The sequence below is a fragment of the Papio anubis genome, chromosome 7 (genome assembly GCF_008728515.1).
Source record: "Papio anubis isolate 15944 chromosome 7, Panubis1.0, whole genome shotgun sequence".
Taxonomy (NCBI): Eukaryota; Metazoa; Chordata; class Mammalia; order Primates; family Cercopithecidae; genus Papio; species Papio anubis.
In genome coordinates, this window is record NC_044982.1 from 30477595 (window position 1) to 30490005 (window position 12411).

General features: G+C 40.3%; 1 protein-coding gene across 10 annotated transcripts in view; it reads right to left on the minus strand.

Annotated features, from left to right (window-relative positions):
• The window catches only part of GPATCH2L (G-patch domain containing 2 like), a 63333-nt gene that overhangs the window by 31257 nt on the left and 19665 nt on the right, over nt 1–12411 (minus strand). For 4 of the 10 annotated variants that reach the window (XM_017961381.3, XM_017961384.1, XM_017961383.1 and 1 more), the window contains exons 4-8: nt 11318–11494; nt 9727–9806; nt 6622–6689; nt 5281–5335; nt 2441–2526 (exon numbers count right to left, since the gene is read on the minus strand). In XM_017961381.3, the coding sequence (XP_017816870.1) occupies nt 2441–2526; nt 5281–5335; nt 6622–6689; nt 9727–9806; nt 11318–11494 (466 nt within the window). Of the gene's footprint in view, nt 1–2440; nt 2527–5000; nt 5116–5280; nt 5336–5391; nt 5432–6621; nt 6690–9726; nt 9807–11317; nt 11495–12411 lie in introns of all 10 variants that reach the window. The other 6 variants (XR_004184853.1, XR_004184852.1, XR_004184854.1 and 3 more) reach the window with 4 other exon arrangements.

Consider the following 12411-nt stretch of genomic DNA (forward strand, 5'->3'; position numbering starts at 1 on the left):
GCAATATCACCCTAAGGCTGAGTACAGAGAAGCACAGTAGAGACTTCCTTAGGTTTCCAAGTTCAGCCACAAACACTGCCAGGCAAGAGAGTGAAGACAGTGATACAGATAATGAGATACACAAAGAAACAAGAAGCTAATGCCTAGTCCAGCCCCAGGATAAGGCTTTTAAAAGAAACAGGAAGCCTAACAAAAGTACGAATACTGATCTCAGCACAGCACAGCTCTAGGTAGCACAGGTAAAGTGAGGAGGGAAAGTAATCCACTTTCAGCATTCTGACATGGTATCATGCTGCTCAAATCATTTTCCCAAACAGTATACACAGACATCATTTTATTTGGTATTAAGACAAACAGCTGAAGGACTGTTTTCCTATGGATTAAAATCTTGTTGTCTTCTCTGACAGCTTGAGCACAACCTCTAAAAAGATCTCCCTGAGCCTCGAAGTTAGGGGCCCCTCCTCTGTGCTTTTTCAAACCTCTATTGTAATTGTCAACTTCCATACCTGACTTTCCCATGAGAACATAAGCTCCTTGAGGGTGGTTTCTAAACAAAGAGGCTGGCTCACAGCAGGATCCCAGCAAACGCTGAATGAATTAATGATGAATAAACATCATGCTACTGAAGGAAACGCCTTACAACTAATAGTTTATATCACTCCACAATTTTCCACATTCTTTTTTTTTTTTTTTTTTTTGAGACAGGGTCTCACTCTGTCATCCAGGCTAGAGTGCAGTGGCATCATCACAGCTCACTAAAACCTTGACCTCCTGAGCTCAAGCGATCCCACCTCAGCCTCCCAAGTAGCTGAGACTACAGGTATACGTCACCAGACACAACTGATTTTTTAAAAAATTTTCTGTAGAAACACGGTCTCACAATGTTATAGCCTAGGCTGGTTCCACATTCTTTTTTTTTTTTTTTTTTTTTTTTGAGACGGAGTCTCGCGCTGTCGCCCAGGCTGGAGTGCAGTGGCGCGATCTCGGCTCACTGCAAGCTCCGCCTCCCAGGTTCACGCCATTCTCCTGCCTCAGCCTCCTGAGTAGCTGGGACTACAGGCGCCCACCACCGCGCCCGGCTAATTTTTTGTATTTTTTTTTAGTAGAGACGGGGTTTCACTGTGGTCTCGATCTCCTGACCTTGTGATCCGCCCGCCTCGGCCTCCCAAAGTGCTGGGATTACAGGCGTGAGCCACCGCGCCCGGCCTACATTCTTAATAACACCATTTGTGATGGTCTCTCTTTTCAAAAGACATTCTGTACAGAAATACCAATATTTCAGTAGAAAGATCTCGCAGTAGGTTATGGTGCAAAATTTATTATTATAGCCCACAGTAGAAGTTCTAACTGTATCCACAAAAGAGTAACTTCTTTGTGCAGCCTGCACCTCAAAAACTATGAACATAACCATTTAAGAACTTATTAGGGAAAAAAACAGTTATCAGAACCTTGGAAAGAAATTCTTTGTGCCACCAGAAACAATAAAACTTCTAGGGTCCAGCCTATTAGCTACTCTTTTCTGCATAACAGCCCTGTAGGGGCTGCTACCATTAAAACCATATTTACTTCCCACGTCACCTAAAAGAATTTATATTTGTAAGGAGTCATTCATTTGACTAATATATATTAATGCCTAACAAGTCCCAGATACTGTGTTAGGGAGTTATCAGGAACAAGACAACATCCCAGTGCTCTGAAGCTTATATTCTCGTGGGAAAGACTGAAGGATAAAGTGAAAAAGAAAAAAAAGAAAAAGAAAAACCAAACCCACTAAAATAAACTAATAAGCAAATTCATTTCAGACTGTGATAGAGCAATAAAGGAAACAAACAGATAATGAGCAGGAAGTGCTGGAGGTGGCCCCTTAGACGGGATGGTCTGAGTGGTCCTCCTTGACGAGGTGGCACCTGAGCTGAGACAAGCAGCAGCTCAAAGACAGTTTTCCAGTCAAAGGGAAAAAGAGCAAACGTTCAGAGGCAGGAAAGGACTGCTGCAATTTTTGAAGAACAAAACACAACTCCCTGGTACTGCTGGATCTCTCCCGGACACAGGGAGAAAATTATACGAAAGGAGGCTGTACATGCGGGAAGAAGTCAGATTATGCAGGGTTTTACAGGGTCATGGCAAGGAACATTAATAATGTTCTTTGAAGATGGGGCTTTTAGCAGCGGAAATAAAATGAAATATGAGCCAGAAGACCTAGGTCAAAGTTGAGACTTAATCACATACTAGCCTTGGACCACAGGAAAGATACTTCACTGCTCTGCCTCAGTTTCTATATCTGTAAAACATCTATCCACCTCAAAAGATTCCTATGGATTAGGAGGATTGTCAGGATCAAATTGGATACTGTACACAAACATATTTTATAATTTCAGGAGTAACAGAAAGGAATATAGTATTGTCCAGAAGCAAATAACAGCTACTAAAAGACAATTACCTGGCAGAGCAGTGTGCTGGTGAACACCTTCGGTGAGAAGCATCAGCAAGAACGTCCAGTGAGTAAAGGGGAGACAGGGGATTGAACTGCAGGAATGAATAAGACTATTTTAGTAAGGCTTACAAGAAACGGACCTGATCCTAAAGGGTAACCTACACTTTGATTACTTTTCCCCTTTGACTGTCCAACTCTTTTGTCAAACACAGGCACTGTTCAGTAAAGTCACGCATATTTAATAGTGTGCCTGTGAATGTACCCAACCTGATCTAGCACGTCAAAAAAAAAAAAAACCCTAATCTTTATTAAACAACACTTTTTCAAAAACTTCTGATATACAGTAGTCACTTAAATGGCAGAAGACAGTTTTTTCCACATGATGGAACAGGAACTTGTGCCTGCTGATTATCAACTATGTATCAGCCCTTGTTCCCAAGATTAGCATGAAATTACCTTTTCATTTCCTTATCCTGGCAAATGTTTCCAAGAATAACTGACTGGTTGGCACATAACAGCAGCATCACATTGTGGAAAGAGAACTAGACTAAGAATTAGAACACCTTTTAGTTCCAATCTACCACTGATGTACTGGGTGTCAAAAATTACATAACCTCTGAGCTTTACTATCCTCATCTGTTAAATGAATATATCACTATCTGTCTTACCTAATTTTTTTTTTTTTTTTTGAGACAGACAGTCGTCGCTCTATCACCCAGGCTGGAGTGCAGTGGTATGAACTCAGCTCACAGCAGCCTCCACCTCCCAAGTTCAAGCAATTCTCCTGTCTTAGTCGCCCAAGTAGGTGACATTACAGGCACCCACCACCACGTCTTGCTAATTTTTGTTGTTGTTGTTATTGTATTTTTAGCAGAGACAGGGTTTCGCCATGTTGGCCAGGCTGGTCTCGAACCCCTCACCTCAGGTGATCCACCTGCCTCAGCCTCCCAAAGTGCTGGGCTTACAGGCGTGAGCCACTGCGCCAGGCCTGCCCTACCTATTTTACTTTCATTGCTATCATATTGCTTTTAGAGTATAATTTCAGTTTCTCACCTGCAAAAACATCTATTTGACTTCAAAATGTGGCAGTGAGGATCAAATGAGATCCCTCACTTTATGTTTGCTAGCTTTCTTTGGACTTTTTCCACAACTAATAGTCCTCTCCAGAAAGTTTAGAACTTAATACCTTGTGACATACAAAGACTGGAAGACCCTGGAATGATAACTTCAAATGTGTTTTATGAGAATACAAACTAAGCAACTGTTCTATCTGCCACAGAGGTTCCAATCTTGGTTCTACTAGCTGTATGACTTTGGGCAAATAGTATGAATCTTATAGATCTCCGGTTCATCATTTGCAAATAACAGATCTGGACCAGGTGACTGCCACAGGTCCTCTTCTGCCTTTAGATCCTCTGATGCAAACATGATTAGTGCTCTAGCTTAGTGTTCCCCAAACTGCAGTCTCTCACATACCACCTTCATGATTTTCCTTAGCTGCCTAAAACCTGTACTACTGTTTACTTATTATTTTTCCTCATATCAATTATTTTTGCTCAGCTTTGTCCTTACTACATTTCTGTGAAATAACAAGCTTGATATAATTACATCTTTTCCAATGTAAACTGTAATACATAACTTAAAAATTGTGCGTCCACATGCCATCTAAAATCATCTCATACACATACACCAGTTAAGTCTTCTACCACTCTAGTTCATTTTGAAACAGCAGATTCATAATGAAGATTCCAAGTCTAAAATGTGGATCATGTGTATCAACTCAATAAGCTACTAAGTCGTTAAAAAAAAAACACGACAAACAGGAAGACTACAACTTTTCACCTGTCAGTGTTCATCTATTTTACAACTAATCACCAAGACAAAGCAATCCTCCAAAAAAAAAAATCACAAAGCTTCACACATAAAGAAACATATCGATAACTACTATGAATTAATTTTTAAATTGTGAGCCCTCCACATGGGCCTAAATATGCCAAGGGCCCCCCTCAGGGGGTTGCTAGGGAAAAGACTAAGAAGGAGAGGCTCTACGGCAGGGGTCCCCAACCCCAGGGCCACACAGCAGGAGGTGAGCTGTCAGCAAGCAGCTGCTTCCCATCGCTGGCATTACCGCCTGAGCTCTACCTCCTGTCAGATCAACAGCCACATTAGATTCTTATAGGAGTACAAACCCTACTGTGAACTGAGCAAGCGAGGGACCTAGGTTGTGGACTCCTTATGAAAGCCTAATGCCTGATGATCTGTCATTGTTTCCCATCACCCCCAGATGGGACTGTCTAGTTGCAGGAACACAAGCTAAGGGCTCCCATTGGTTCTACATTATAGTCAGTTGTATAATTATTTCATTATATATTATAATGTAATAATAATAGAAATATAGTGCACAATAAATGTAATGCACTTGAATCATCCCGAAACCACCCTCCTCACCATGCCCCCAACCCGGGTCCATAGAAAAACTGTCTTCCACAAAACTTGTCCCTGGTGCCATAAGGTTGGGGACCACTGCTCTAAGGCTTTGACCCCACTTCACCCAGAGCAGCTCTACCTTCTGCTTCATACGTTTAGGCTTCAGCATAGTAATTCTCAACGCAGGATTCTCATGTTGAACTAAACCATATGCAAATGAGATTCATTCCGCTTTCTTACTGCAAAGTTCAAAACTAAAATAAAAACAGGATTCCTATGAAATATATGCTACAAGAAACTAATGATCACAGTTGAACCTACAAAGAGGAAATAGCTGCAGTTTTTACCAGTAAGTATTGGTTACTCTTAGAAAACAGTTCTCCAAGAAAATCAAAATAACAAGAAAGACGAAACCTTACCTCATGTGCACAAGTAGAAATGTGAGGAAAATCAGAAGCCAACGCTTTATTCTTTCTAAAGAAAAGGAAACCAAATGATAAAATAAAGATGACAAAGAAAAATGATCTTACCTGATTTCGTTCTCTTTTCCCAGCTGATGGTAACCAGAAACTAAAGAGAGGGAGAGAATAACAGGAAAGAAAACAATAAAAGAAGTGATAGGAAAATTACAGAAGGGAGAAGATAAGATGTTGGAATAATGAAGTAAAGACAAAGCAGGGAATAGAGAAAAGATGCAATCAGAGGAGGAGACATTAAATGCATGTGAAGGTTCTGGGAAAAAAAAAACAAAACCTCTTCAAAGGAAAAAGGCTTGTAATGGAATGTAAAAGACTGGACAATAGAAATAAACCCAAGATTACAGTGTGACACCAATACTCTCTCAGTTGTGCAGTGACAACAGAAGCCTCAACTCAACAAGGGCATAAACCACACCCACATCTTTATTTTCTATGTTAAAATTAGCCCGGGTTGGATGTGTACAGGATCATAACTGGGTACTGACCATGATGCATACAAGATATATGAAAGAACCAACCATTTTAGGGGACAAGGCTGTCACGAGAATTTGCAGAATTATTTTCCTGTAGCTACATACAGGCTTCCTACAGCACTCACCACAGTAATTAGAACAAGATATTTCACAGGTTGGGCGCAGTGGCTCACATCTGTAATCCCAACACTTTGGGAGGCCAAGGTGTGCAAATTGCTTGAGCCCAGGAGTTCAAGACCAGCCTGAACAACATGGCAAAACCCTGTCTCTACAAAAAATACAAAAATTAGATAGGCGCAGTGGCACATGCCTGTAGTCCCAACTATTCAGGAGGCCAAAGTGGGAGGATTGCTTGAGCCTAGGAGGCATAGGTTGCAGTGAGCCATGACTCCACCACTGCACTCCAGCCTGGGTGACAGAGCCAGACCCTGTCTCAAAAAAAAAAAAGACATTTCCCTATGAAAAGGTCTAAAAATGGGAAGAGAATATAGGAGGATAGAGGCAATCATCCATTTTGGAAAAAAAATTTAGAGACAGAAAAATTAGTTTAAAATAAACATCTTTACTGGAGGCTACTAATGCAGCATCTGCAGGTATAAAAAAACAATACAATGAAACTAGTCTAGAAAGGAAAAGAAAATCACTGTCACAGGTTTAGGATGTTGCCATCTTTAACTGTTATAAAGTACAAATCTTTAAGATCTCTTTGAGCTCTGAAGCCTGATTTCTAAGTTGCTCCATAAAGCTCCCCTCCGCCTCCTCCTCCAAGGAGCAGACTAGCACAGCCAGTAAATACGTAAGCACTTACTCTTTCTGCCGAGGGTCACTAATGATATGGCTTATCCTCTCAGTCCCCAAAGTGTTTATGCTGGTCTCCTAAAAAGACAAGGCAGACAAGAGTATCATCCAACCACAGAAACAAACACATAAAGTACAATATCAACCTTTCCCATAATTGTGCCAGCTAAGGCAACCTCAAAAGGCACATGTCAAAAATCAATCTTAAAATAAAACAGCAACTATATTTCTTTTTATTGCAATTCATCTTAAAAGTATTACATGTTACCCTACATTTATTATTCTCCAGTGATCCAAAAGTCTTTATCAACACTTTATAGACACTATTCACCATATATGGTATTTTAATAAGTACTATACCTCCTGGAACTACTGCAGTATATAGGAGTAAAAATCCTTTTTAGAAAATTCAACAGTAGCCAATTTTTAACAGGGCAGCACACCAAGCTCCCTAGAGCTATGTGATTATAGTCCCAACAGACTTCATCCTGGGACGTTACTAAATCCTCACTGGTAAAAGTCTCTGCTGACTAAATATAAATACATCAAAAGAGTTTTGTGACTTGCAAAAATTGTTACTCTGTACTTTGTCCCTCAAACATCATCTCAAGAAATAAAAATAGAAATTTGTATAAAACTGATTCCTAAATTCAGGGTTCTCAACATCATTAGTATAAAAGCTTACCCATAACACCACAAATAGTTCAGAAATCAACCATTTCCAAAAAATTGGAAAACGGCAATTCACTCTTCATTTGAGTACATTCCCAATGCTTACCTACCATGGCACCTGGGAAAGCATACCAACACACATCTGAGTAACTGTTGTGTTGAGATAACACAAGTCACGGGCGTGACTGTCAAGAATGTCAAGGCTGTTCTTTAAACACATTTGTGTCTGGACAAATGTTATTATCTGTATTCATCTATATGTGTGGACTGTCCTAAACATCAGGCTACACATTTCAGCTGAACTGGCTATAGAAAAATTACCCTGAGATCAGAGTCCGGGCAGTAGTGGAGTTAAATGAGAAGTTTTCATATACTATATTCTTCACATTCTGCATTTCTTATAGCTATGCCTCCTGGTCACAGACACAGACACGGTAGGGGGGCCAAGGGAAAAGATGGTTGAAAAATGAGCTATTTGTTACAGCAGAAAAATTATTAACTTAAAGTGCCGTAATGTTTAAATTTACAGTTTATTACTGTGTAAATTACAAGCAGTACTTTGTGTAATTAGCAGCTCACTGGCAGGGAGCTGTGAATGAAACTCATTATTTACGATGACAATTTAGAAAACCAGAAGCGAGATAGGGGAGGGAAGAAGGGGGCAGAGCGGTGACCTCTGCTAGAAATGATAAATATCGCTGTGAGGTGATGAAGATGAATTAAACAAGTAAATATTATCCTACTCATTTGACATCATTAAAGGCACATCCAATAGGCTCTCATTCCCTTCCAGGCAAACTAAAGGGAAACCTTCAAGACAAAGTGACTTGCCTCCATGGACGTGGATGGCTCTCATTTTATAAGAGCTGAAAGAAAGTAACATAGGTGGCAGGGGGAACATTATCTGTCAAGCCTAAACAATAAAAGTAAAATCCTCTCCTTCCTCCACCCCATGTGCTGCTATTCTGCTAGCTATCCCTGTTAACAGTAAGCTCCTGGAGCAGCAAAAGCAGCGCTTTGTCTGTAAAATGAGTAATTCGAAAGGTATCAGTCTTCCAGTAATCAAATGTCTTCTAATTCAAGATTTGAACTTGAGGCCGGGCACAGTGGCTCATGCCTGTAATCCCAGCACTTTGGGAGGCCGAGGCAGGTGGATCACCTGAGGTCAGGGGTTCGAGACCAGCCTGGCCAACATGGTAAAATGCTGTCTGTACTAAAATTACAAAAAAATTAGCCAGGCAAGGTGGTGGGTGCTTGTAATCCCAGCTACTGGGGAGGCTGAGGCAGGAGAATCGCTTGAACCTGGGAGGTGGGAAGTTACAGTGAGCCGAGATAACACCACTGCATTCCAGCCTAGGTCACAGAGCGAGATTTCGTCTCAAGAAAAGAAAAAAGATTTGAACTCAAATTGAAAGATAAAAAGAAATAAGTATCCTGGGCTCGTCTGGAAATAAACAGCCTCATTTTTTTTGCATGCCTAAAACTTCAGAAAACTGTTCCCTAGTCAGGCTATAAAACAGTATCCCCTTAAGGGAAGCCAGACTGTGGCACACATTGTGCCACCTAACAGGCATTCTAAATGCTTACCAAGTTACAACTTGTAACTTACCAAGTTTGTTCTTACCAAGAACAAACAAATTAATGCTTCAATGCCACTCCTTTCCTTATTCTTTGCCCACTACCATCTTCTCTGAATGAGGATGAGCCCCTGTCTTAATTTATTTCTCAATCTCAAAGTAGAGTAAAAAATAAAATTCAATAAAAATGTAAAAAGACAAAAGTAGACCTGGGTTCAAATCTCTATTCCACCATTCCTATCTGGGTAACATCAGACATTCCTTAACTTCTTCAAACCTAAGTTTTCCTCATCTGCTGAAGGGGCTTGCCCTTTTTCTACAAGGTTGCTGGAAGGATTAAATGAGTTGAGTCCCTGGCATCAACCCTGGCAAAGGCAGAACTGAATAAACAGCAGATAGTTCTCCCTCATGGCTGAGGGGCTCTTGAAACTCAATAACAGTTTTTTTTTTTTTTCTTTTTTATGAATTCTAGGATGAAAGACCAAAGTTAGGAAAGAACAAAGATGCATTCATGAATTCAAGAGGAGTCATAAAGAAGCCAAGAATATTTTAACCTACACAATAATAACATGACATTAATCAAAAGTTACAGAAGGCACAGCTCAGGCTTGTAGGTTTATAGGCAACAGACACTGTAATGACAGTGTTTGCTTTATCAGAACTTCTGTATGAATTACGTTTCATCTTTTATTTGTATATCCATTCACATTCTACATAATGTTCACTCTTGTAAACTCCCAACACATTCCAGTTGGCTCCATTAACTTCAGGGAGTTCTGTAGCACCTCTGATTGTTAACAGGGTACACGACTCCCATAGGGAATATTATCTCCCCACTGAGCCCAGCAAACTGTGAGAGGTATCACCTTCCCAACCAGCCTTCTTCGCCCCTTTCTGAGGCACCGAGCTGCAGCTCCAGGCAGACGATTCAAGCGAGCATGATACCCTAAAAAAAGAAGGAAGGCCTCAGATACCGAATGCAGAAAATCCAAATGCAATCCTATGTTTCTAGAACAGTGAAGGCTTTACCCCCAGGATCTTACTAGATTGACCTTTAAACTAGTATCACAGAGTTATCTGCCGAGGATTTATTATTCCCAGGTCTTTGTCACTAGCAGTATGATCACAGGCATGCCATTTACCTTTGACCTAGGCATCCTCCATCTATAAAAGAGGGATAATCACTCAGTCCTACCTTACTGGGCTGTTTTGAAGACCCAATGAAATAGCAAATAGAAGGGACTTTATAAACTGAAAACACCACACAAACATAAGGTACTATTAACAATTTTTAACTTAAAATTAAATGTTAGTTTCTATGTCAAAAACATTCTAATTCATGACATAATGGGGAAAATAGCACGCATCAGATAACCCAATTTTCTCACTGCTGCATGTGTTCTACACAAAGAAAGAACAACTAGAGGAAACCACACCAAAATGTTATTAATGAGATTGTCTCTGGATATGAGATTATAGGCCATTTTAAGTTTCTTCTTACTATTCTTGCTTATCTGTATATATTTTAAATGGTCCATTAGAAACTTCTAGAAATGTTCATCAAAATGTTCAATAAAGCAATGTGTGCCTCAGCCAGTCCTTACCAAGAACCAACCGCTGGTTCACCATGACAAAAAAAATTCACCATGACAAAATCCTACATAATACGAGTTTACATCTCGTAGTGTGATTCTGATCACCAACCGATGTTCAACAAATTCTTGACAACTGATTAACTGGTTGATTATGGGTTACTGGGAACCCTAGAATCATAAATTTATAGCGCTAAAATAAATGGTTTTGTCCAATGTCACATATCTTAAGTGATGACCTTGTCATCCCAAGAAAATGAAGCGACTATCACAGAGCTTGGTAGACAGTACCAGAGTATTAACACCACATTTCCATCTCTCTGTCCTAGGTTCTTTCCACCCACTTTGCTACATCATAACTGAAGAAAAAGCAAAGGGAAAAGGAAACATATTTGTGTTAAAGTCCCCAATAATAGGGTCATTAAAATAGAACTACTTAAATTATTTTAAAAGCATCCATTTTTAAAACACCATTATATGTGAATACTCTTACTGAAAATAAGAATGTGTAGATGAATGTTCTTATTGAAATCTGTTCTCTTCAAAACCCGATACTCAATAACCTATCAGTTTCACATCAGGATAAGCAGCTGTCACTAAATCTGGCACAAACGGCAATGGCAAGCTGAAGGAATACCCTGCTAATATATATGTCCCAAGAGTTTCCATGGATTAGTTTAGGAAGGAATGGAAAGAACCTTAAGCTTTGAGACTTACTTTGAATCCTCTAGAAAATCCCTGAGCTAGCTCCAAAATTCAGATAGTTAATGTGTGATTGAAGACATGAGTATGCTTGCTAGGAGATGATTGCCCTGCCCAAGGAGAACCATAAAAGCATTAAGTTCTTGGTCTCCTCAGAACTCACCTCTTTGAGCTGGCCGAGAAGGTAAAAGGAATGTGGAATCTGAAAATTTATCCAATCCAGAATCCATTCTTTCTACTTCAGAACAATGATCAGGAGCCCACTTGGGCAGAAGATTAGCAACAGTGAATCCTGGGACACATTCTCCTTCATAGAACCAATCACTCTGCTCATCGTCACCTAAAGTAAAGAGATCATATCATAAGCTAGAATTTTAAACTAGGTCTGAGAAAAACAAATGAGAGGGATGATTTCTTAGTGCTATAGTTTTGATCACCCTTTTTTTTTCCTTTTTGAGACAGAGTCTTGCTCTGTCACCCAGGCTGGAATGCAGTGGCATAATCACATGTTCAGGCAATCCTACCACCTCAGCCTCCCAAGTGGCTGGAACCACAGGCTCATGCCACTATGCCTGGTTATTATTATTATTTTTTTTTTAAGATGAATTCTTGCTCTGTTGCCTAGGCTGGAGTGCAGTGGCATGATCTCAGCTCACTGCTCCCCTCAGCTCTGCCTCCCCTCCCAAGTTCAAGCAATTCTCCCTGACTCAGCCTCCTGAGTAGCTGGCATTACAGGCGCCGCCACCACGCCCGGCTAATTTTTTTTATTTTTTAGTAGAGATGGGGTTTTTGCCATGTTGGCCAGGCTGGTCTTGGACTCCTGACCTCAACTGATCCGCCTGCCTCAGCCTCCCAAAGTGCTGGGATTACAGGCATGAGCCACCGCACCCAGCCTTTTTTTTTTTTTTTTTTTTAATTCTTTGTAGAAACTGGGTCTCCTTATGTTGCCCAGGCTGGTCTTGAACTCCTGGGCTCAAGCAATCCTCCCACCTCAGCCTCCCAAAGTGCTGGAATTACAGGCTGATTATACTTTTAAATAAATCAAGGCACACAAAAAAGAAATTGTTCTGGTTCTTCTCGATTCATATTGCAATGAAAACTGAAACGTCAACCTGATTTCACATAAATGTCATACTGTGTTAAACAGGACTGCTTTAACAGTTAAAAATAAATAAATAAAGCTACCACTTACTAGGCCCTTACAACCTACCAGGATCCATGCTAAAAATCTGTAAATATGCCATCTCTTTCAAGCCC